A 27714-nucleotide genomic window follows, 5' to 3' on the forward strand; every position below is an offset into this window, starting at 1 on the left:
TATTCAAATAGGGACGCAGGAGTGAGGGAGCACCTGAATGACCCCTGCTGTGTCGAGTGCCTGAAGGAAGAGCTGCTGTGGTCTAGCTCATGTGGAACACTGGGCTTGATACTTAGAAAACTGTTGTTGTTGTTTTTAATTAAACCGAGATTCAATTTACATACCATAAAATTAATCATTTCAAACTGTGCAACTCAGTGGTTTTTAGTAGATTCACAAAGCTGTGCAACCATCCCCACTATCAAATTCCAGACCATTTCCGTCTCTCCAGACAGACACCCTGGACCTTCTGCAGACACTGAGCATTCTCCTTCCCTGGATCTGCCTGTTCTAGACATTTCACATGAATGGAATCACAGTGTTGTGGACTTTTGTGTCTGGCTTCTTTCACTTAGCATAGCGTTTTTTTTTGTTGTTGTTGTTGTTGTTTTAAAGATTTTATTTATTTATTTGAGAGAGAGCTAGCAAGAGCAGGTGCACAAGCAGGGGGAGTAGGAGAGGGAGAAGCAGGCTTCCCGCCAAGCAGGGAGCCCGATGTGGGACTCGATCCCAAGACCCTGGGATCATGACCTGAGCCGAAGGCAGATGCGCAACGACTGAGCCACCCAGGCGCCCGCATAGCGTTTTTGAGGCTCATCCATGGTGAGGCAGGTATCAGAACTTCAGTACTTTTGGTGGCTGAGTAATACTCCACTGTATGGATCTACCACATTTGGTTTATCTATTGATCAGATGATAAACATGTGAGTTGTTTTCAACCTTTGGCTACTATAAATAATGCTGCTATGGACATTTATATAAAATGTATGTGAATGCTCAATAAGTTGCTATATGAACACAGAACTTCCATTCTCTTGGGTATATTTGAAATACACACACACACACACACACACACATATTGTATACACTGTACTTGAGAAAGCACTGCACTTTATACTGGATAATCAATCATATCCATGAGTGTTCCACTAATGTTTAGAATTTATTCTCCCCCCCTTCCTATTTCCCACTGCCTCCCTTTCGCTTGATTAGAATATTTACTGACAATTTAACAGAAAAGAGTAGCTTTCTGAAGTGACATGAAAATAGACTAGACAAAACTTGATTTGGATCTTCTCCTGCCTCTCTCCAGGGAAAATTAGCTGCATAAGGAAGAACAGCTATAGTATGTTGGGATCTTCCTGCAGAAGAATTTTTAAAATGTGAAGCGGTGTGGGAAAGAAAAAGATTCCCACAACCACATATCTGACTGAAGTCCCTAGGGTAGAAGCAGCTCAATTTATTCACAAACTTATAACACAAAGCTGAAGAGTATACCAGGCTGGGAAACATTCATTTGTTGATTAAATTAGTTAATACTTTCTTCTTTGCTATTGGAGCTCATCCAATTTTATTAAGTACAAAGTTCCACAGAATCACCCTGTGGTATTCACTGAGAACAATTACTAGAATCTATTAAGTTAGAAGATAGAAAGACAAAAAAATAGTATTAAAATAAAAAGTTATAATGAAAGTCTAAAAAAATCAGCTTTGTGACAGATGAATAAGAAATGCCCATCACTAATATGTAAGAAAAGTTAAGAAAAAGATCTTCTCGCTGAGGAATGTACCAGGAGCAGCTCAACCACCCTAAACACATTTTCTAGATCCATTCCACATCCTGCATCTTCCAGCTTTTATCTTCCAGCTCTTGAAAGAGAACAGTCAAGGAGGAAGCAGAAAAACAAGGAGACTGGGGTGACACCGAGGCCCTGAGAAGAAAACATCTCAAGAAGGAACTGGTCAGATATGCTCAATGGAAGACACGGAAAGATCCAGAACTGAGAAGTGACCACCTCGCCAAACAAAGGTCATGTGTTACCTGGACTGGTATTTTCCATGGAGTGGTAGGAACGGAAGCTTAGAGAACGGGTGAAGTGAGGCGAGAAAACACCAACAGCCCATTCTTTCCTGCATGTGTTTATTAACACACAGTCTATTGATTTTGTAAGGCTTAGAATAACATAGGCCACCCTTACTGTCACAACAAATAGAAGCCAGCCCTTCTTGGATGATTGGAAGGCACTTCACGATCCTAAATCCGAGCCCATGAGCTCCTCCGATCCATGTGGGGAATGATCTACCATCTCTGACCAAGTGGTCTTCAACTCTAAACAGTGAGGAGGGCGCTCACTATCCCCAAACACTGGGTCATTATTATAAAACCAATTTCGTAATAACAATATGGAGACCAATTACAATTTCAATTGAGAGTGCCAAAAAACAGGTACTTATAATGAACTGCTGGAGCTTGAGCCCACTGTATGGAGATCTAACTCTGCCTCCAGGAAACTATAGAAAAACCCACAGCCCCAGAGGAAAGTGGTAGTTAATTAAGTTAATTCTTCTTGGTCAATATCTAGTCTCTATTTTAGTCTTTGCTTTGCCCTGTTTCCATTTCCAGATCTCCTGAACTTCTACTTGGTACTACTAATAATCTACCTTGCCATCTGAACCAGCTTCTCCTTGAGGGCCATTATGGTGGTGGCTGACATAATGGACATTTTGCTGTATTACATTTTGGAAACATTATAAGTAAATGATAAACCTACTGGACAGAAAACCTTTATTGAGCCCTACAGGAAATTTTACATTATATGTATATATTATTGGCTCACTTGACTCCCAAGAATTAATTTAACTAAGGCACAAAGAGGTAAAATGACTTGCTCAAAATCACATAGCTAGGTAGCAAGACCTTATAATGTCCTGTTCAGTCCTTTTTCTATTTAATATATATTAATAATCTAAAACTATAAGCCTGTAGGTTAGAGATTAATGAGGCAATAAAATAAACTTAAATGGCCCTAGTATATGGTAAAATGTTCTAGAAGAGATATAAAATATTCTCAAAATATAAAAGAATTACTCATACTTAAAGATTTTTTTTTTTTAAGATTTTATTTATCAGAAAGAGTGAGAGAACATAAGCAGGGGGAGCAGGCCCAGGAAGAAGCAGGCTCCCGCTGAGCAGAGAGCCCGATGCGGGACTCGATGCGGGACTCGATCCCAGCACCTCGGGACCATGACGTGAGCCCAACGAAGGCAGATGCTTAACCGACTGAGCCACCCAGGCATCCCTTAAAGATTTTTTTCAATCACTCATACGTGATTGGTGAAAGCTTCAGGATAAAGAGGAGCCTGGAGAGAGGCCAGGAGGGAGGGAGGTAGCATACCAAGGGGGCAAAGACAGAGAAACCAGGTCAGAGTAGGGGCCGTAAGGTCTGTGGAGCACAGGTCAGAGCTCGTGAGGACAGGACTGAAAGGGACACTGGCATCACGTGACAGAAGCTTCACATCGACAGGCTGATGTACGTCTACCGGCCTGGGGGACTCCACGGATTTCAGACCAGAGGAGAGACATAATCCAGGTGCTGAGGAAAACATACAGGCTTCTGAAACCCCTTAGGGCAGTAAGTCATAGGCAATGAGCTACTGAAGTAGGACTGAAGTAGTGTAAACTTGAAAAGAGAAAATGTAGACAAGAGATGTTATGAAAGCCAAATACACATTGATTCAGCCACGCACTGAATGTGGTAAAGAAGGAGTAAAGCGTAAGCGGGCTTCTGGCCTGGAAGACACGGTCAGGGCGGTGCGGGAGACACAGAGACGGCCCGGGGGCAGAGCGGCGGGAATGTGTGCGTGCGCATGCGCGTGTGTGTGCGTGCATGCGTGCGCGCTAGTGCGTGCGGACACCCACCGGCCCGGAGTAGGAGCGCGCGAGCGGAGGCGGCTTAGGATTTCAAATTGGGCACTCTGAGACTGATGCTGGAAGGAACACTCTAGAAGTGTTGAGAAATATGGTCTGTAAAATGGCAGGAACCAGCCAGAGACCAACATTTGAGAATCATCTGCATGGACATGACAGCGGAAGTACTGGCTGTGCTGAGACCGGAAGACGGGAGGGAAAAAGGCCGCCATTAATAATGTCGACGCTGCACGTACGTGAACAAACACGAGGAGTGATCAAAACGCTGATTCTCTGGTAAGTCAGCGAGAGCTCACTGGGAAGCTGGAGGGGGACAGCTTCTGGGGAGTGGATGGAGTCAAACAGGAGAATGACGGGGGCCCAAACCTCTCCTTCAGGACGAAAGAGGGAGGAGCACAGGAACGCCACAGGCGGGCTGTGCGTGGACGCGCGAGCGCGCACAGACACACGCACACAGACACACGCACACATACAGACACGCGCACACACATACAGACACGCGCACACATACAGACACGCGCACACACACATACACGCACACGCACACATACAGACACGCACACATACAGACACGCACGCACACATACACGCACACACACAGACACGCACGCACACAGACACGCGCACACACACAAGACACACGCACGCACACATACAGACACGCACGCACACATACAGACACGCACACGCGCACAGACACACGCACACATACAGACACGCACACGCGCACATACAGACACGCACGCACACATACAGACATGCACACATACACACACACAGACACAAGACACACACAGACACACGCACACAGACACACGCACACATACAGACACGCGCACACACATACAGACACGCACACACACACAAGACACGCACGCACACATACACACACAGACACAAGACACACGCACACACACATACAGACACACACATACACACACAGACACAAGACACGCACGCACAGACACACGCACACATACAGACACACACAAGACGCACACGTGCACACACACACAGACACACGCACACACACACAAGACACACGCATGCACACATACAGACACGCACACATACACACACACAGACACAAGACACGCGCACACACACATACAGACACATACACACACACAGACACAAGACACGCACGGACAGACACACGCACACATACAGACACACACAAGACGCACACGTGCACACACACACAGACACACGCACACATACAGACACACACACAAGACACGCACACACACAGACACAGAGACACACACAGTTTGGCAAACTGGGGGAACCGAGTAGACAAGAGCGTGGGGGTGACATATGCAAAAGGAAGTTATTAGAGCAGTAACAGTACAATCTTGAAATAAAGAAGGATATGCGTGAGTGTAATACGCAGTCTTGTCAGAGAAACAAAACTCCTTCAAGGCAAAGACACCCTGAGATGTGAGGAGAAAAAATCTGGAAAAAAGAAGAGATAGTCCAAAAGGGAAAACAGAACTGCTCAACGTTGCCAACTGGTAAGAAGGGAGGAGGCAAAGCAGGTTAGGCCGGGCCGAGAACCGGCAGGGTCCAATCACAAACACAGGAGTGGGACTGAGTGGGCACCGCAGGGCAGTGGCAGCCTAGGGCCACTTAAGGCCTAGAGCCAGAGAAGGGCCAAGGAAAGAGAGGTTAGAATCAAGCCGAAAACAAGGCTCAGGGGAAGGAAGAGCAAGGAAAAGGCAGAAGCAGAACCATCGACATAATTTGCAAGGCCCAGTACAATTTCAAGACTGTGAAAGCAGAGCATCAAACCAAGCCCGGGATCCCGTGCAAGAAAACGGATATTCCCATAAGCCTCCAAAAAGGACCGCAGCCCTCCGCACACTTAGACTCTAGCCCAGTGAGACCCATGTCAGACTTCTGGCCTCCTGACCTGTTAAAGAGCACATGTGTAGTGCTGTAAGACACCAAGTCTCTGGACGTGCTTCAGCAGCCACGGGGAGCAAACATGCCACCTCAGCTCCTCGCTGAAGGAGAAGTGTGTCTGTTCCACCAAATCTGGGTCAACACTGGGCAGTAACTTCCTTTTTTAACGTTTGCCAGGTTGACCTTCGGGGAGGAAGAACATTTGTTCAAGTGTGGATCATTTGTATCTCTTTAATTTCCTATTCATGTGCTTTCCCCATGTTTCTAGTTTATATCTTTCTCTTAACTAGCAAGTGCTCTTTTTATACTAAGTTTATTAATACGCCATATATTGCAAATACTAGTTTAGCCTGCCATTTGCCACCTAAATTTGTTAATATGGCATTGCAAGGTATAATAATAATTTTTATTTAGGAGCGCCTGGTTGGCTCAGTCATTAAGCGTCTGCCTTCAGCTCAGGTCATGATCCCAGGGTCCTGGGATCGAGCCCCGCATCGGGCTCCCTGCTCAGCAGGAAGCCTGCTTCTCCCTCTCCTGCTCCCCCTGCTTGTGTTCCCTCTCTCGCTGTGTCTCTCTCTGTCAAATAAATAAATAAAAATCTTTAAAAAAAAAAATAATAATTTTTATTTAGTTTACAAAGGAACAAAATTCTTTTTTTATGTTTTAAAAGGACAAACCTACACAATAGCCAGTGTTACTCATAGATAAAAGCTAAAGTCCATTAATCCTAAGGAGTTTTGAAACTATAAGGATCTTTTTACTTGCTCAATAATATGAAAATTCAAGGTATTCGGTTTGCCATTATAGATGTGTCCCTAAATTCCTCTTTTCTATGACTAGGGTTACTGAGTCTAAATACGGCATCTTGCCAGCTGCCATAGTAAAAAAACAAAACACCATGGGACTCACTTTAATAGGTTTAGGAAGGTTAAGATACATTAGGTTCCAAATTCCTTAGTACACTGAAAAGTGATATATCTAAAATGACCCTAAAGGAGCTTAGTCGAAGTGAAACACTTGCATGAGGGGGAGAGGCGGAAGCTATTACGCAGCAGTGCCTGGCTGTTGGCAGAGCGTCCCAGTGCCCGCCTCCACGTCTCCTACAGTGGGTAGGTAACTGCCACCAAACTTGCCTGTTCCTTAGTGAGGCCTAAGCATAAAATGAAGGCTCACTCACCAATAAATATTAGATCCATATGTTCTAGAAAACACAAAAATCTGACCCAACTAACCTGCTGAGCACATGACTAATCTTATTTAAACGAGTGGTTCTAAAGCTTTAGAATGCATCAGAATCATGTGGAAGGCACAGCCCTACTCCTGGAATGTCTGATGTAGGAGGTCTGGGGTGGATCCTGAGAATCTGGACTTCGAGCAACTTCCAGGACAATGCTGATTCTGCTGGTTCGGGTATCACTTTGAGAACCACTGACTCAGAACTTAGGACATGGCTTGAACAGATCAAGGATTCACAAATGGGCTGGTGAAGGAGTGAAAAGGCTGGAGGAATAGGGGTAATATTTATTTTGGTAAAAAATTATAAGTAAATGGTATGGAAATGGCCTCAAAGGCATAACACCAAAGTCTGGAAAGTCACTGGACATATGCTATGTCCAAAGCCCTACAGAAGCATTACAGTGGTGACTTGATCCTCCCAACAGTACTCCCCTAAGTGCTCCCCGCTGTCGTCCCTAAGGCTGTGACCTGACCTAGGCACCAGGTGGAAACATGCTACAGAAACAGGGAGGAAGAGTAGGCCAAAGGATGAGAATGAGATACAGCTGTAATTCAAACGCTGATGGAGAGGTTGATACGCAAAATCAACCAACCAGTTTCTTGAGAATCACTATAAATATAATTTAAAGCTTTCTCACTCCCTTTATTCATCCCTACTCTTTTCCAAAAATGCCTAGTATACAAGGATAAAACATTCTAGACTGGGAATACAAGTCCGATGTGATTCTTTTCTGTTTTTATATCCTGAACCATCTGTGGTGTGATCCTTCATTTGATACTAATCGAGGCCCATGAGATTCATTCTGTGGCCTTCCTAGAAACAGGCAGAGTCCTACACCTTACAAATCACTGCAAAGATTAACAGAAACTGCAATAATAGCTCAAAAACTGACAAAGAAATGAACTGCCATGGGAAGTCAGAAGAGGAAGAAGTCATTTGTTGACCAGTTTGTTGGATTTAAATTAAAATGATCTCATTGGTCACTTAACAAACAAACATTTTAGAAACATAATTTTAGAATGATCACTTTTACCTATGATACCATTTTATTTATATTTATATGATACTATTATATAATATTGTTATATTTACATATTCTATTGCAGTTTTTCTTACTAAATGTTTCATCATTGATTTTTTTCTTTTATTTGAGAGAGAGAGCAGGAGCAGAGGGGAGGAGGGACAGAGGGAGAGGGAGAAGCAGACTCCCTGCTGAGCAGGGAGCCCAACGTGGGGCTGGATCCCAGGACCCCAAGATCATGACCTGAGTCGAAGGTAGCCACTTAACCGACTGAGCCACCCAGGTGCCCCTCACCATTGATTTTTTTAAATGGCAAGTTCAAAGCTAGCCTTTCTAAAAATAAAATTCTCTTTTCCCTAATTTACCATTACAAAATGGAGCAGCTTTCAATATATACCTTTCAATATATACTTGACATTTAGTAGTTTCTTGAAGACTCTATCTGTATTTCAGACCTCTCAAAATCTTAATTTTTGTCTTGGAGAGATTGTAAATAAAAACAAAATCTTGACTAATTTATTTAGAAATATGAATAAGTCTTCTTTAAAGAAATAACTAACGTTCAGTTGGAAGTGAGAAGGAAATTTAGAAAGCATTACAATGACAGTCTCTGAAGTGAACAATAGAACTCATGACACTATAACACAGGCATTATCTTAAATAACAACCCTAATACTGAATGGCCATAGTTTGTGGGTAACAAGTTTTTTTTTTTATATTTTATTTATTTATTTGTCAGAAAGAGAGAGAGAAAGAGCACAAGCAGGGGCAGTGGCAGGCAGAGGGAGAAGCAGGCTCCCCGCTGAGCAAGGAACCCGATGTGGGACTCGATCCCAGGACCCTGGGATCATGACCTGAGCCGAAGGCAGACGCTTAACCAACTGAGCCACCCAGGTGACTGGTAACATGTTTTTGAAGTAAAACACTTCTAGGAAATAGTAATAACCAGAACCTCAAGATACTACACACCCATATCCATCAGTCATACTTCTTAAGCCAGCCAACACCAATGCCAACGGAAAACTGAAGAGTAGAAGGTATAATTATTTAAACACATGAGCACATCACATTTAAAAAATCTAAATTAAAAAGGTTGGTTTTGGTCTTTCTATTTATTTTTTAAGTCAGATTCAAAGGAAGGTACTTTAGGAGCAACATTAATAATGTTTTGAGTATCACAGACTAACAAGTGCTATTTTCAACTTTCTTGAAGAAAAATTAGGTTAACAGATGGAGAAACAAGTCCTTTCATTTTTATTTTCAAGTAATCTCAATTAGTTGTGACCTAAGAAGAAAGAAAACAGGAAACACTTTTTCTAGATATATGGTTCACAAATCAATTTCTTTTGTGTATTGTGGGAAATAATTACCTTTATAGTCACAAGAAAATCCAGTTCTAATAGACAGCAATAGTTTTTCCAGTTGTAGAATTTAAAGAAAAGAACAATCAGCAATTAAAAATCATATCTATAAGACAAATTATTCATTTTTTCCCCTATTGGTAACTTTAAGAAAGATCTACAACTCAGAGAAAAAGGACAGACCAATAACTGATCAATTATGGGAGAGTGAGTTATTATTAGATTAAAAAGCTAGAGTATATATCATTATTATGCTATTTTAAGAATTACTTAAAAATACTTGATCTAGCATTACAAAATTAGTGTGGATTCTTAAAACTAAGTAACTTTTAGGAAATATATTAAACAGTCATCTCAGTGAGATTTTTTGACCCCTATGTGACTGTATTTGGAGATGGGGCCTTCAGGAGGTAGTTAAGGTTATGTGAGTTCGTAAACATTGGGCCCTAATCTAATAGGACTGGCATCCTTATAAAAAGAGAAAGAGAAACCAGAGACCTCTCTCTGTGAGCACAGAGAGAAAAGGCCATGTGAGGACACAGCAAGAAGGTGGCCCTCTGCAAGTCAGAGCAGTCTCACCAGAAACCAACCCTGCTGCCACCCTGATCTTGGACATCCAGGCTTTGGAACTGTGAGAAAATCAATGTCTCTTGTTTAAGCCCCCAGAGGGGTGTCCTGGTATGGCAGCCCAAGGTGATTAACACAGGCCCGAAAAGCCTGTACTGAAATTACAACTCTGAATAAATATCACATAGTAAATACACCTATTTGCATATAAATGCTTGTTTTACCCAACTGAAAAAAGTATGGCAATATTTATTTTTTTAAAGATTTATTTATTTGAGAGAGCGAGCGAGTGGAGAGAGGGGCAGAAGGAGAGAATCTCCAGCAGACTCTGCACTGAGCATGGAGCCCGATAACGGGGCTTGATCCTATGACCCATGAGATCGTGACCTGAGCCAAAACCAAGAGTCAGACACTCAACCGACTGAGCCAAAAGTATGGCAATATTTAAATAGGAACACACACACAAAGGTAAATTTTACAAAAGAAATCAGAAGTCATTGAATAAATACTAAAACACAGAGTAATTCTACGTTACTCTTCACATAAAGACAAAAATCTGGGACTATACTCATTCTGTAATGCAAATTTATTATACCTCAACAACTAACTTGTGATTTGCCCAGTGACAAAATATAATAAAATGTTCAGGTCTAATTTTGTCTTGCTTAACATATTTAAAATTAAGGAATTAGTCCATCACACATTATAACAGAATTGAAAGAGGCTAACTTGTTGAAAAATAGCATACTGAAGTTTCTGGAAATTGGATCACTACTGTGAAGCAGAATCTATACCTCAATCATTTGGACCCTCTTGCTGAGTCTTGCTCAGGACCTCTCTACTATTAACCAAAAATGATGAGACGTCACTTCCAAAATTAGGTTACAAGAAGACTGTGACTTCTGTCTTGCCCAACCGTCCTCTATGTTACAGCACCTCTTCCATGTTGTCTCCCCACCCCCTCTCTGCTCTGTAGATCTGGGGGAGCAAGCTGTTGTGTCTCGAGGAGCTCTATGGAGAGGCCCAAGTGGCAAGAAATAGACTCTCCAGACAAAAGCGAGTGAGGACCTGAGGCCTGTCAACAGCCCTGTGAGGGAGCTTCTAACAGATCTTCCCGGAGAGCCCTGAAATGACTACAGCCCCAGCAGACACCCTGATTGCATCCTGTGACAAGTCCCTAAGCAAGCAGCCCCCAGCTAAACCACACCAGGACTCCTGGCCCACATCAACAGTGAGACAGGAACTGTTTGTTTTAAGCCACTAGGGTTTGGGATAATTTGTTACACATTGATAGATGATGAATACAATCCTGTTTCATTTCTCCTATTGAATTATAAACTCCTAGAAAACATTAGAGTTAGTTCTTCCACCTTAGTGAAACATTTTATATATTAGAAATCTGATAAAGATTTGTTAATATTTAAAGGTAGAATATTGAACTATTTTAACATAAAATCAGCAGACTCTGAGGATCTGAGGCACTCTAGTAAACTTCTCCCAAGGCCAGCTCTCTGTTCAACTCATAAAAAACACACATGTCTCAAGATATAATTGATTATTTAATGATAATAAAATGTCTCAGATTCTACAATACACATGAAAAGTAGCAAAAAAAAAAAAATCCCCCACGTTTATTTCCTTTTCACCTTATTTAATCTCAAACTGTAATTTTAAAGTGGCTGTAAGAGCTAACACACAAGAGTAGTTGAAAATTTATATAGTTTAAGGTCTACACTCAAGTTTATCGAGAATTCCCCTCCACACACAAGAAAATCCCAAAACTGATTCATCTATAGACTATTTTAAGCTTCAGAGTAAAATACACATTTTGTTAAAGTCAGAGCTCAGCTATCTAGAATCTTTAGAGAGGAATAATTTTGGAGAGACATAATTTTCTGGAACCCTAAGGATTTACCCCCAAAACCCCCAAATTTTATTTAATAATTTTAGATCACTGTTTTCTAATATATATAAAATTAGAAAACAGCTCAACAAATAAAATCAGAGATCTTTACGACAGAACTTTTCTGAAACATACATAAATGTGAACTGTACCTCCCCAAGGGAAGAATATAAAATGCAACATTCTGTAAATACTTTTGGAGATAAGATAGTTTTTTTAAAAAGCCATTTTATGGTTTCTGTTGTAGAATATACTTTTATTTTTTTTTTAATTTTTAATTTTTTGCTTTCCCTTGAGATAGTTCATTTTAAGTTTTTATTTTAAGGGTGCCTGGGTGGTTCAGTTGGTTAAGCATCTGCCTTTGGCTCAGGTCATGATCCGGGGGTCCTGGGATCGAGCCCACATCGGGCTCTCTGCTCAGCGGGGAGTCTGCTTCTCCCTCTGCCTGCCGCTCCCCTCGCTTGTGCACTCTCTCCCTCCCCCTCTCTAATAAATAAATAAAATCTTTTAAAAAAAAGTTTTTATTTTAATTTCAGTTAGTTAACATACAGTGTGATATGAGTTTCAGGTGTACAATATAGTGTTTCAACACTTCCATACATCACCCAGTGCTTATCATGATGCACTTCTGAATCCCCATCACCTATTTCACTCATCCCCCACCCACCTCCCCTCTGGTAACCATCAGTGTGTTCTCTATAGTTAGTAGTCTGTTTTTTGGTTTGCCTCTCTTTCCTTTGCTCATTTGTTTTGTTTCTTAAATTCCACATATGAGTGAGATGATACGGTATCTTTCTCTGACTTATTTCACTTGGCATTATACTCTCTAGCTCCATTCACATCTTGCAAATGGCAAAATTTCATTCTTTTTATGGCTGAGTAATATTCCATTGTATATATAGACCACATCTTTATCCATTCATCTATCAATGGACACTTGGGCTGCTTCCATCATTTGGCAATTGTTGATAATGCTGTTATAAACACTGGGGTGTATGTATCCTTTTGAATTAGTGTTTTTGTATTCTTTGGGCAAATACCCAGTAGTGCAACTGCTGGATCATGGGGTAGTTCTATTTTTAACTTTTTGAGGAACCTCCATATTCCAGAGTGGCTGCACCAGTCTGCATTCCCACCAACAGAGCATGAGTGTTCCTCTTTCTCCACATCCTCACCAACACCTGTTGTTTCTTGTGGTATTGATTTTAGCCATTCTGACAGGTGCGAGGTGGTATTTCATTGTGGTTTTCATTTGTATTTCCCTGATGATGAGTGATGTTGAGCATTACTGGCCCTTGGGCCAATCAAGTGAAGCTCTCTCCCGGGCAGCTATACCTACAGGTCTAGAGTCAAACAGATACGGGTGGAAGAAAGCTTTTTGTGAGCCATCAGCAATCAAATAAATGGTGGCTAAAGCTATGGATCTGGATGAAGGCCACAAGGAAAAACATGAAAATGAAATGAAGGAAAGAGCAAAGTCAGACAATAGAAACAACATATGAAACAGGAGAGTATGAAGCAGAAGGAGGAGGCTAGAAAGGGGACTGACCAGGAATCACCAGAGAGGGAGGGGGAAATGGAGATAAGCCCTAAAGAAGTCTAGGGAAAGAATTCCAATAAGGGAAGTATCAAGAATTTTGTATCAGATCCCAATGAATTTATTAAAATTAACAAAATTAAAAATGCATTTCCCTTGAGGCACTATCACATGTGGGTAGGAGCTACCATGCTGGTCAGAGCAGATACAGACACTACTATTGCTCTAACAAGTTCTCCTAGACAGTACTGCATAGACCCTGCGATCACATCAACAACAAGGCATTTGCTCAGTAAGGGCCTGGAGATCAATGTATGGAGATCATGTACTAATTCATAGTCAGTCTTCAAGGGCAACTTTGAGAACACAGCATAGCCACTGTTTTCTGTTTATATCCCAAATTGGTGAAACTGAATAGCTTATAAGTGTATTAGTTATCCAACTCTCTAAAATACGGACACTAAGAACATTCCTGTTGTTGGGGACACTCATAACTTCCAAGTACTGTGAACCAACTTTGTGTCACATTCCCCGATACTTCACATACTTCTAATGTAATTCTTCCACAGAGGCAGGCATAGGTACCTATGAGGTACAAATGTCTTAAGAGATGAGTAGACAAGCTCAGTCTGTGAGGCACCTTGCACCCACACAGCTGACAGACATCAGAGTTTGGATTCCAGTCCAGGTCTGTCAGCCCACAGAATGGAGACTCTTTCCGTCACCCACAACCCATAATGGAGAAAAAGGCTCCACAATCCGGTACCTAGCCAGATTTTCACTAAATCCATGGCACTGGAATATGTATTTTAGCAAGCACTTGAATTTAACCTCTCAGATATATATAATAACATGCATATGAATTAATGAAGAAACTTCATTTCCTAAGAGATAATACATACATTCCCTGAAGATGAATACATTTACTCATTTCCACTACTGTAAAACATAAATATCCTCTCCAGGAACAAAAACTGAAAAGGTATTTATTTTTAAAAATTATTTTTTCAAGTACAGTCAAATTTTTACTTACCTTCTTGAGCAGCAAATGTTTGACTAGCTGAAATGACTTTCGTTAGTTCTGGATTATACCTTGTTCCCTCTGGAAAAATCACAAGATACATCTGTGAAACATAGAGAAATTTGGTTTGTTTTGTGTGAGCTTTTTTTGTTGTTCTTGTGAACTTACCAGTGCCAACCCTATTAATGCTAAGAGAGTATTTTCTATGGTGGGAAAAATGTTTATTCATTTTACATGTGACCTTCATTTCAAGCAGAGCAACCAAAATGCAAAAATGCAATTAAATCTTAACATGAATTATATTTAAAACGCAGTCATACATTCACTAGTAGGTCAATCATTAAGACTCTAACAACGTTTCTAATTACACACTAATATTCATTAATTAAAAATTTGCTCATAAAATTCTCCCTCATTTAAAGCCTCAATTAATTAAAGAGCTCTTTTCCCCTAAGATTCTGAAAAATGACATTTTTAAATGGTGCAAATTTTAGACATCAGTGTCCCTGAGTATCAATAATAAAAGCATATCTCATCTGAAGCAATATCTAAATTTCCACAATATAAAATGTAGTAAGTATTCACATTTTGAAAGATTCCCATAGTATTCTTATTTTACACAGCTCCCTTAATGCATTTAAATAATTCAATTTATAAGCAGCTTCATAAATTGAAATGATGCACTTATAAAGAAGAAAGCTGGATGTTTACTAAGTAATTAATTAGTCTAAGCTTTTACTTTTATCTGTTTGGGAATATAAAGACAGAAACAGTGAAACTATACAATGAGAAACTCCTAACTTTAGAGGTAAGTTACCCAAACTACACCAACATGGTTACTCGATAGCCAGAACACACAACTAAGGCATTCGTATCAAATCTTTTCAAATACAAACAGAATACAGGGAACATAGGGATAGGAGGATAGCAGGAAAGAAAATGATGTTCATTTTATCCAACCTCATCTGATCCCCGGTAATGCTGTCTATATATCTGGTACAGAATCATTCCCTTATCTGAATGATCTATGATTATAAAACTCCTACATAATAAATCTATGTGACAGTTCACATTTTTTCATTAGATAAACTCATGATTAATCTCTTCCAAAGCTTCACCTGAAAAACTTGTATTACTGGTTGGTCTACAATTCTGCATTTTCAGCTTCCCTGAAAATATATATACTTTTTATTCATCCATATAAATTGTCTTTAGAACCCACTATCTTTGCCTAACTTGGAAATTAATAGATTTCTATATATCCTAATGAAAGATTAACCACAGCTGCCATGAAAACGTAGAAAAATGGGTAAAATTAAGAAAAAAATTTAAAATTAGTTCCCAAACCCACAAATTCATTATCATGAGGACATATTTTAAATCAGCTTATGGGGCAACTAGCTGGCTCACTCGGTAGAGCACACGACTGCCCATTGTGGGGTCATGGGTTCCAGCCCCACACTGAGTGTAGAGATTACTTTAAAAAAATATTAAAAAAATAAAATCTTTAACATCAGTAAACTTTGTATTCAAAGCCATGAAAGTAATTACTGATGATTTTTAGCTTTTAGTTCAAGTATTCAAAAATAAAGTGATTCATGATTTGCAGGGTTATTAGTAATTCATGTGGTGTTATTTTCCCATCTCTTACACATTTCATTTAAAAGAACACTGATGGCCGACAAGAAAGCAAGAATGAACAATTCTTTCACGGTTCATTCAAGAAGTATTTCTTATATATCTATTATGTGCCAGGTGCTATGTAGGATAATGAAATAAATCTGGTCTTTAGAGACAAGTGAGAAAAAAGTACATTAAACAGATTTTACAAATATAATTACACTTCTATGACTGTGAAGAAAAAGAGCAAGATGTTATGAAGGAGAATAACAAGAGGGTAACTGGAGTGGATGATGGGCCTAAGACCTAAAGAATGGTAAAAGAATGAGTGCTTTCACCAACAGATGGGTAACAAGGCAAGGACGCCCACTCTCACCAGTGCTAGTCAGGGCTGTCCTAGAGGTTCTAGCCAGGGCACTTAGGCAAGATAAAGAAACAAAAGGCATCCAGATTAAAAGAAAGAAGTAAAACTGTATTTATAACACAAATGACATAACTGTCCGTGTAAGAAATCTAAGAAACATTACTATTTTTTAATGTTGCTAAATAAGTCTAGTAGGGTTACAGAACAAAAAATCAATATACTGAATGTTTAGATACAACAATCATAAATTTAAAAAATGCCATCTACAATAGCATCAAAAAACATGAAATTAAGAACTTATTTTGGCAAATGTGGATACCTTTGGCAAAGGATGTGTAAACCTGTACAGTTAAAAACCACAAAATGCTGCTGAGAGACATTAAAGAAGACCTAAATAAAGACTGTGTTTTTGGATCCAAAGATTCAATATTGTTATGATAGCAATTCTTCCCAGATTTATCTATAGATTCAATGCAATCCAAATAAAAAAAACCAGCAAGCTTTTATGCAGAAACTGACAAGCTGATTTTAGAATTTATATGGGAAATGCAAAGGACCTAAAACAGCCAAGTGACTTTGAAAAAGAACAAATATATAAGATTTAACTACACCAGATTTCAAAACTTGTAATAAAGCAAGAGTAATCAAGAGAATGTGGCATAGGCATGGGGATATCCAGGTAGATCAGTGGAACAGAATAAATGGTTCAGAAACAGACCCACACGTACGCAATCAATTTATTTCAAACGATGGGGAAAAGAATAACCTTCACAGTAAGTGGTGATCGACCTTGACCTTACACCGAATACAAAAGTTAACTCAAAATGGGCCACAAACTAAAACTATAAAACTTCCAAAAGAAAACGAGAAAATCTTAGTATCATTGAGTTTGGCAAAACCTTTTACAGTAGGACAGAAAAAGCAGAAATTTTAGGAAAGATCAATAAATCAGACGTAGGCAAAATTTTTAAAACTTTTGTTCTTTAAGACTCTGTTATGCTATGAAAAGGCAAGTCACTGATGCAAAGAAAGATTCGTACAGGAATATTCTGAGAAGTTACATTTTAACAGCCCCAAACTGGCCATTACTCCACAAAGCAGATGATCTTCTATAGGAAATCATATATACAAAGACTGTAACTAGAGAAAGAGTATAGAACAGTCTGAACACTTGGCTTCAAACCCCAGACTCCACTTACAGGCCCTGAGAGCTGGGATAAATTCCTTATCCTCTCTGCGCCTGGAGCTTCTTGTCTACAAAAGGGAAGGATGGTTGTACCTCCACCTGATAGAGATACTGTAATGATAAAGGTGATAATTTATGTAGTCTAATTAACATGGTGTTTGGCACAAAATAATACTGCAATTTGCTGTTGTTAAAATTAAAACAGATGTGCTTTCGAAATGTGAGATGACACACTGGGGGCAAAGAAGAGCGACAGGACCTGAGCAGTGGCCAAGAGCCTTCCCCAGAATCAGCTCTGCACGCTGCATTCACAAGGACAGCAGCCTCTAAAGGCTACACGGCCAAAGCAGGTCTCCTTGTTCTCTCTAACGACAGCTGAGCATGACACAGAGCACAGATGTAGAGTCAAGATTTTAAAGTAAAACTTTTTTCCTCCTTCAGCTGTTCGCACCTGATAACTTCCTCACCACTGCTTTCCCACTGCCGACCAAAAAGGCAGCTCTCTTCTCAGTTCCCACTGAGATGGAGAAGGTGGCAACAGAGGGAAAGGACTAAACATGGAGCATCAGGGCAAGAAAAGAATGACTCCGGGGCAGGGTGCCACCTCTGGACCCACTTCTCAATTAAGGAAAATCCCTGCTCGAGGACAGGGAAGCCCCAAGGATGACAGGAAATAACTGGCAAACAGTCACAAACAAACCAAATTACGTACAAGGTTATTGCTACTGTTCATAGAAATCTTTTATTCTGCTAAATTTTCATTTGGAAGGAACCAGAGATTCTGTTTTCTTTAATGAGGACTGACTTTGCATATAAGATCTCTACTCAAGATGTGAGGTACCATTTTAAGCTTAGATACTTCAGACTCTAGTGGAAATCAGCAAGCTATTTCATATTAAAGTTCCATTCAAAAAGAAAAGAGCTATTTAAGAGTTTAAAATATATTCACACTTCAACCAGTTATGGAACTGATGACTTTCTGCTAAAAACAGCCTTTTCTCCATGCTTTGGATAAGTTAATTTACTTTGTGTGTGTGTGTGGTTAACAGGTTGTATTTATTATTTTCTATAGTTTCTAAAAAGTAGAATATATTGTAAGACCATGTTAAAAATAATTCTTTACACAGTTTTTGGAAGGTTAGTGCAAACATGATTTACAAGTAAAAGATACAATTTTCAAACTAAAATCACTTAATGGTCTTGAATTTATAGAGGCAAGTTAAGGTTAAATTTAAATATCTGAAGCAGTTTCTATATTAAAGCATTTCCAAGAAATAGAAAACTAAGAAATTTAGATAAAGCACCAGCTGTCACCATGTCACCAAGTTAACACTAGTTCCTCATTGGTCCCCATCACATGATGAATGGGAAGGAACTTACAGAAAGAAACAGAACCCTGAAATTACATTTACTTAAGGGTTTCCCCCAAAGGTATCTTGATCAAGTTAATACATTTCTGAGGAGCAGAAATAGATTATAATAGTTAAGACTCAAGATCATGCATTCATAATAAAATACAGCTACTGACATTTAAGTGATATTGAATGCATTTAAAGTTTGCCATTTAAGTCAACAGTATACATATTTTCTTTCTGAATCCTTTAGGATTTTGTAGGCACACTGAAATCAATCTTCATACAAAGGGAACAAATATCAGAATCTTGTACTACATGGATGCAAGTGGCTGCATTTTTTTAAATTTTATTTTATTATGTTAATCACCATACATCACTAGTTTTTGATGTAGTGTTCCATGATTCATTGTTTGCTTATAACACCCAGTGCTCCATTCAATACGTGCCCTCCTTAATACCCATCACCAGGCTAACCCATTCCCCCACCCCCACCCCCCTGCCTCTAGAACCCTCAGTTTGTTTCTCAGAGTCCATAGTCTCTCCTGGTTCGTCTCCCCCTCCGATTTCCCCCCTTCATTCTTCCCTTCCTACTATCTTCTTCTTCTTCTTTTTTTTAACATATAATGTATTGTTTGTTTCAGAGATACAGGTCTGTGATTCAACAGTCTTACACAATTCACAGTGCTCACCATAGCACATACCCTCCCCAATGTCTATCACCCAGCCACCCCATCCCACCTACCCCCACCACTCCAGCAACCCTCAGATTGTTTCCTGAGATTAAGAACAACTCATATCAGTGAGATCATATGATACTTTGAGTCTCAGTTTCATTCCCAAATGAAGACTCAGGATAGCTGTGAGCATAAAAGGAAGTATATGAAAATACCAAGCACTGTGTGGCAGGCTCTTTATATTGTTTCCTTCCCCTCTGGTTTTTAAAAATTCTATCTAGCTCACTAAAGAGTTTCAAAGCAGGCATATTTATATGGAAATGATATCTCAGAACTTAATAAACTTTGATTAGCTAGACATCTTTTAATTACTGCTTTCTCTTTAAATAAAAAGCCATTTCATATTTAGATGTACAGAATATAAACAAGATAGTTCATCTCTGCTTTCTTTCCTCCAAATTAATCCAGTCTAGCAAACCACAACTGTTAGAAAGGGTTTTTCTAAAATTACAATCAGAAACTTTCAACTCATTAAAAATTCCATTATACATTTACAGAGGGAAAAAATGCAAAAAAGTGGTGGATACAAAGTAACAATCTCCTTCCTCAAAGAGCTTATTATTTAAGTATGGAAGTGCTACAGGTATGATCAGAAAACAATTACAAAATCACACAAATGCATACATGAATGTGGCAGGCAGAATAATGCCCCCTCCCCAAAATGTCCACATCCTAATCTTTAAGAATCTGTGAATACATTATAGAACATGGCAAGGGGGAGTGAAGACTGCTAGCAATGCACTGAGGGATAATGAGATCAGCCTAGAATGTCCAGGTGGGGCCAATGTCAACACAATGGTTCTAAAGATGAAAGAGGGAGGCAGAAGACTCAGTACCAGAATGATGGCTACAAAAAAAGACCAGCTATTGCTGGCTTTGAAGACAGAAGCCATGACCTAGGGAATGCAGGCAACCTTTAGAATCCAAAAGAGGCAAGAAAATGGATTCTCCCGTACAGTCTCCAGAAGGGACCTCAGCCCCAGTGACACCACGATTTTAGTCCAGTGAGACCCATTTTGCACTGCTGATCTCCAGAATGGTTAAGATAAATGTATGTTGTTATTTTTCCTAGCTTTTTAAGGGTATGATTGACAATAAAAACTGTATACATTTAAGGTATACAATGTGATATCTTAATACACACAGACATTGTAAAATGATTACCACAAAGTAATATACCTACCCATCACCTTGCATAGTTACCGTATTTTTTGTGTGTGGTAAGAACACTTAAAATCTATTCTTTTTAACAAATTTCAAGTATACAATATGGTATTACTGACTGCAGGCATCATGCTGTACCTACATCCTCAGAACTGACTCCTCTGATAACTGCAAGTTTGTACCCTTTGACCAGCACATCCCCACTTCCTCCACTCCCTAAGGCCCTGGTAAACCACTGCTCTACTCCCCAGTCCTGTGAATCCAACTTTTTAAAATTCCACATGCAGGTGAGACCATGCGGTATTTGTTGTTCTATGTCTGGTTTATTTCAGTTAGTGTAATGCCCTCGAGTTCATCCACATTGTCATAAATGACAGGACTTCCTTCTTTTTTAACATTGAAAAATATTCCGTTGTGTATACATACGTTTTTTTTTTTTACTCACTCATTTGTTGATGGACATTTAAGTTATTTCCATACCTTGTTCCTGTGAATAATGCTGCCGTGAACAGGAGTGTGGGAAATAATCCTGTTTCTTTTGAATATATACCCAGAAGTGGAATTGCTGGATATGATATTTCTATTTTTAATCTTTTGAGGAAACTCCATTCCATTTTTTGTAATGGCTGTACCAATTTATATCACCGCCAACAATGTCTAAGGGTTCTCTTTGCTCTAAATCCTCAACCAACCCCTAACTTCTGAAAACTGTTTGAGAACAGTCATTGTAACAGGGGTCAGGTATCAATCTCATTACCGCTGTGACCGGCATTTCCCTGCTGACAAGTGAGGTTGAGCACCTTTTCATATACCTGCCGGCCATTTAACTGTCGGTCTTCTTTGGAGAAATGTCCTTTCAAGTCCTTTGCCCATTGCTTAAATTGAGTTATTTGGGTTTTTTTGCTGGTGGGCTGCATGTTAATCTTGAAAATTAGCATTGGATATGTCATTTGCAAATATTTTCTCCCTTTCTGCAGGTTGTTTTTTCATTTTTGTCAATTACTCCCTTGGCTGTGCAGAAACGTTTTAGTTTGGTGTAGTCCTACTGACTTATCTTTGCTTCTGCTGCCTGTACTTTTGCGGTCGGTGAGTTTGTGGTAATCTGTTACAGCGCCATCAGAAGCTACTACAAGAAGCATAACTTTCAAACATGTTATTTAATCCTAGCTACCAAGTGAATTATTAATAGATTTAACATATAAAAAAAATAAGCTTAGAAAAGTTAAGTGACTTGTGCAAAGTAACAAAGTTTAAATGGCAGACCTGAGATATGAACCCAAATCTGATTTGGCCTCAAAGTGACAACCACTCATGGCACTGCCAGTCTGTAATTCAGCATTGTTGCATGAACATCCAAAAGCTACACTTCTGCCCTTGAAAAACAGAAAGTTCTCCGGTAGCCCAAAGTAAAAGACTAGGTTATTTGAACAAGCCTTTCTAATGAAAATTTAAAAAGCTGGATATAACGTCATTTTAAAATTATCAAGGAGCTGAAAAGATAAAAATCAAAGCCCCGTGGACCTTCTATTAAGAGTGAAAAGAAGTTGGGACGCCTGGGTGGCTCAGTCGGTTAAGCGCATGCCCTCGGCTCAGGTCATGATCCCGGGGTCCTGGATTGAGCCCCGCATCGGGATCCTTGCTCAGTGGGAAGCCTGCTTCTCCCTCTCCTTCTGCCTGCCACTCCCCTTGCATGTGCTCTCTCTTAATCTCTCTCTCAAAAAACGAAAAAAAAAAGAGTGAAAAGAGGTAAAGGGAACACCAAAGGCTATACTCTTAGGGCAAAAGTAAACCAGAAGTCAGTCAGTCTCACATGGATTTGCAACTTTGGTCCAGTTAACCTCAAGTTCAGAATTCGGTTGGGTGGACTCACACTGAAGAAGCTTTAAGGGGCACAGCTAAACAAATGCAAATATTCTCTGGAGGAAGGCACTTTCTACTCTTTGAGTTGATTTCTACAGATAATTTTCCAAATAGAATCGGGAGCAAATAAAGATAACCAAGCACATAAGGAAAGAAAGTACGATGAGCAAGAATTGGCAGAAAACGACAGGGCTTCACATACTGAGATCACTAAATACATATTTACTTAATACATCTTTTAAATGATGCCTTCAATATTTAAAGAAACAAAGTTTGAAGATTAAAACAAAAATAACAGATTTGATAATAACCATACAGTACAGCATACCATGAAAAACACCATATATTTAAAACACAGGCATTAAATGGATTTGTGGTACAGTGGATTGCATCTTGAAACAAAAAGGACATTAGTAGAAAAATTTGAGAGATCTGAATAGTCTGTAGTTCAATTAATAGTATGACACCAATGTTTCTTTCTTAGTTTTGACAAATGTACCATGGTTTTGAAAGATGTTAATATTAAATGTTAACCTTAAAACTAGGTGACGAATAAATGGGAAACTCTGGACTATCCATGCAATGTTTTTATAAATCTAAAATCATTCCAAGTTTTACAACACATTAACAAAAAAACAGGAGGAGGCTTCCACTTAGGACAAAGAATATTACAAGAGTAACGGGGAAAACAACAAACTGAACCCTTCAGAGTTGAGGTTGCATGGCAACAACTCACCTGAACATCTAAGGAGAGAGGAGATGCATGCACACATTTACCTGGGGCAAATGCCAACAGATGGCAATAACAAGATTTAATTAAAATTTTAACAAGCTGCAAAAGGCTGAGTGTGGGCTAGTTCAAGAGAACTCCCGGGGGCTACAGACACAGGATAATTTACCACAACTTTGTACAAACATACACACACACACCCCACATATACATGCAAACCAAAAAGAAGAAAAAGAGAAGTAGAAAAAGAAAAAAAGGCTGGGCCAGGGCAGTGTCTTGCGAACTCATCCTCATGATGATGATGATGATGGTGCAGGCTTGGGGGAGAACAGAGCCAGTGCTGGGAAGGCACAAAGCCCAGCAGAGATCCTTCCCCTCTATCTTTCCTGTGGAACAACATTCTTACACTCTCAAGTTGATGAAAATCCAATGCAGCTGGGGGAAATGAACAGAAGGTTAAAACTTTCTGCAGGGGATGAGCAAGAATACATCCTGGGCACAGATTTAGAGCTGGGAGCAAGGCAGGAGAGAAGCTGGGAGAAGCCTCCACCCCAAGACCCTTCCTGAGACTTAGACAACAAACCACACCTCCCCTCTCTGCCTCCCCACCAAACTGACAAGATTTCAGTAACAAGTACCAGAGGACGCTGTTGGGGGAGGTGCAAAAAGGAGACTCTAAGTGTAATGCAAAAAACTCAGTGTGGAACAGGCATTGAGAAAAACTCTCTAGCAAAACATCTCCCACCCTATACACAAAGTAAAGATTGCTACAGTAATTGGAAGTCTGTGAGAAAAATTATCGCAACAGTAAAACCCAAATCTGGTACAACTCCTGACTCAACTGACTCAAGCCCTCACTGAAGGTCTTGCAAAAAGACAGGCGTAGCCATTCTCAGGTATCAAAACTACTTCAGTCTCCACTGTCCTACTCAAGAGGCCCAACTTTCAACAAAATCGTAGCAGGTATAAAAAAGGCAAGATAAAGCAGTCTGAAGAGACAAAGCAACCAAAAATTTCAGAATCAGAGATGTTGTAATTACCAGATGGGGAATTTCAAACAACTACTAGCAACACAATAAAGGTTTTAGTAGAAAAGGTGGGCAATCCTCATGATCAGATGGATACGTTTAGCACAGACATGGAAACTAACAGAATCAAAGGGAAATACTGGGAATGAAAAACAGGAACAGAGATGAGGAATGCCTCTACCTGGCACCACCAGCAGACTAGGCAAAGCCAAGGGAACAATCAGTGAACAGGAAAATAGGTCAGTGGATATTACCTACACTGTAAGACAACAGGGAAAAAGAGAGTGAAAAAAACAAAGCAAAACAAAAAACAGAAAAAGACTGTGGAACAAATAGCCCCAAAGATGTGTAATTGGAGAAGAGAGAACAGGGTAGGAATAACATTTAAAGAAATAAGAGCAAGGGATGTTCCAAAATTAATGACAGACATGAAACCAAAAGTCCAAGTTCAGAGAAGACCAAGCAGGATAAAGAGGGAGGAAAAAGAAAAAGAGCACACTAAGATGTATAATACTGAAACTCCTGCAAACCAAAAACAAAGAGAAACTCATGAAGGCAGCCAGAGAGAAAAAACATGTAACACAGAGGAGGAGGGAGGGGGAGCCAGAGAGAAAAAGACATAACAGAGAAGCAAGGGGAAACTGTGTATAGAACACTGAAATCATGGAAAGAGGGGACTGAACACATCTGTTTGGCATAGACAATGTCTACAGAATACCCAAGAAACCTCAGGGCAGCTCCCCTACCTGGGATGACGCACAGCTAGAGGGGAGAAGCAGGATGGACTCTTTAATGTGTAAGTCAATGCTGAAATTTTAAATTATTTTTTGAAAAGACAGCAAATATACATATTGCCAATCTCTTCTATCTTATGGAGATCTATAAACGACGGCCCCCATTCTGCCCAGTATGCCAAATTTTTCAAAGTAAACAGACCTTTCAAAAAGCTACACTTTGTTCTCAAGGGTAAATAGTAACAGGATAAAGGGGCACTACATTCTACGCCAGGTCATCCCCAAACAGAACACAATTTCACAATGTCAAAACAACTAGACAAGGTTCATAAGCAAAAATCTTGAACGTTAGGGCACTTCATCAGCTGACTGCGGAAAACTCATCTTTAAATATGAGTTCTGGCTGCTACCTATGAGCCCTGGCGAGGAGAGGAAAAGAAAAAGGAAGGCAGAGAGAAAAGAGGGAGGAGGAGGAGAGAGAGGATGAGGGAGGAAAAAACCAAAACTTGTAGCCGTGAGCTAAGTTCCTGAGCACTGGTGACCAAAGCTCAAGTGGTCGCTGCGATCAGGGTGCTCTGCCCTCACGGGGAGCTGGGGGGAAAGCCCCTGGGCAGCAGTCAGCATTCTTCGAAGAGAATCCTGAGATTCCTTTTTTAGGGAACAAAGTTTTATCAGACAGTATTTACACTGAATGATTCTTCATTTGCAGATATTCATACTTTTTTTGACTTTTCAAATAACTGAATGTATACAAGCAATCCAAATTTATACTGACACAAAGAAAATTTGTTTCTTTTGAAACTACATGTGATCCTGAAGATGAGCAATTAGTAGCTGAAGTGCAAGTCGCAGGTGTGGTTTGGACTTCCATTCACAGACCACAGTCACCCACCGTTCTTGTTGCTCGTTCAGAGGACCTTACCACCAGCCAAGGACTGAAGAGTCTGCAGCCTATTCCTGATGGCCAAAAACAGCCGCTCACCTATATGTAGACGGTTTTTACTGCCTCAACTCTCAATTATTTATTACCCATGGAATAATACATTTTCAACACAATTCTTAAGTTCTAATTTAGTTCTTAAAAACTGAGAATTGATAAGGAAAATAATAAAAAGGAGCATGATCTTACTGGAGTTCCTGCGTTCATGTAGCTCTGCAGCTTGTTTCTCATGTCCTTTTCATTAAATTTGGCACTTCGCTTTACATAGATCCCTCCGTGCTGTCACATAAAAAAAAAAAAAAAAGGGAGGGGAAGTATTTACTATTAAAATATCAAATGGCCAGTCATCAAAAAGGTAACTTTACTCCCCAAAAGAATAAAATTACATTTTAGGAATTAAACTATATTTAATACATTCAAATATTAGCATCTAATAAACATTTAACTGAAAGCTCTCCTAGGTTTCAACATAATTGAAATAAAAACTGCATGCTACATGGTACAGGAAAATACATGAACATTTAGTTTTGTTGACAGTTAAAAACGCTTTCATTTTTTAAAATAAAAAACTCGATCAATAACATAGTTCTTAGCTCTCAATTTTTCCAATGACGTAGAATCACTAAAAGTATCCTTAAAATGACAATACTTATGATCTTCAGGGATTTTTAAGACTGACCCAACTACAGATGTTTAGGTAGCACTGTTATGAACTCAACTGTGTTCCCCCAAAATTTATATGTTGAAGCCCTAACCCCCAATACCTGATGATATCTGGAGATGGGGCATTTAAGAAGGTAATCAGGTTAAACAAGGTCATTTAGCGTGGGTCCTAATCCAGAAGAAGAGGAGATTAGAACACCAACAGGCATATGCACAGAGGAGAGACAGAGGGAGAAGGCAGCCGACTACAAGCCAAGAAGAGAGGCCTCGGCAAAAAGCAATCCTGGTAATACATTGATCTGGCACTTCCAGCCTCTAGAACTGTGGGGAAATAAATGTCTGTTATTTAAGATCCAGCCTGTGGTATTTTGTTAGGGCAGCCCTAGCCAACTAATCCAGGCACTGTCATACAAAGTAAGGGATCCTTCATGAGACTTCGTTAAGTGTACCTCACCAAAACTTTGCATCAAGTCACCATATTATTTGCACTCGCTTGTGCTAATTTGAACTCATCTGTAAAATAAACTGACTGGCTGAACTTGATTTTGTCTTAACCAAGAATATGAGTAAAAGGAAGTGCACAGATAGGAGCAAGGAGGGGACAGGATAAAGACTATAAAGAGGAGAGGAAGCAAGGTGGCCTTCCATCCTGGTGGTGGTTCCTTCCAGATAGAAACCGGCGTGCCTGAGTGCAGGGGAAAAACTCAAGGTGCTCTAGAGAAGGCCTGTCACTGTTTGCCCAAACAGGACTGATTCATTCTTTACTGGCTCTTTAGAATTAAAAGCCACAGCATGCACATAGCGCAACATAAAATTTCCCCAAGCTGTAGTGGACGTGATGCCTACTCTTGACATACTAGTTCTCACCTGTCATTTAACTTCTTAAAGTCTTTTTTAATTCAAAAACACCTGGGTTCTTTCCCAGGTATATGGAAGCTACAGAAGTGAAGACCAGGTACCTTTCCTTAAGGAACTTAAAAATTAGTGGGGAAGTGAAATATGTATACAAATAAGATATCAAGAGAATCTGGTAAGT

At 39.7% G+C, this 27714-nt stretch overlaps 1 protein-coding gene across 1 annotated transcript in view; it reads right to left on the reverse strand.

Annotated features, from left to right (window-relative positions):
- AGPAT5 (1-acylglycerol-3-phosphate O-acyltransferase 5) overlaps positions 1–27714 on the reverse strand; it is a 61782-nt gene that overhangs the window by 12250 nt on the left and 21818 nt on the right. The window contains exons 4-5 of the mRNA XM_032413719.1: positions 26205–26294; positions 14313–14403 (exon numbers count right to left, since the gene is read on the reverse strand). Of these exons, the coding sequence (XP_032269610.1) occupies positions 14313–14403; positions 26205–26294 (181 nt within the window). The remainder of the gene's footprint in view (positions 1–14312; positions 14404–26204; positions 26295–27714) is intronic.

Source organism: Phoca vitulina, unplaced genomic scaffold (genome assembly GCF_004348235.1).
Source record: "Phoca vitulina isolate PV1807 unplaced genomic scaffold, GSC_HSeal_1.0 scaffold15, whole genome shotgun sequence".
Classification (NCBI taxonomy): domain Eukaryota; kingdom Metazoa; phylum Chordata; class Mammalia; order Carnivora; family Phocidae; genus Phoca; species Phoca vitulina.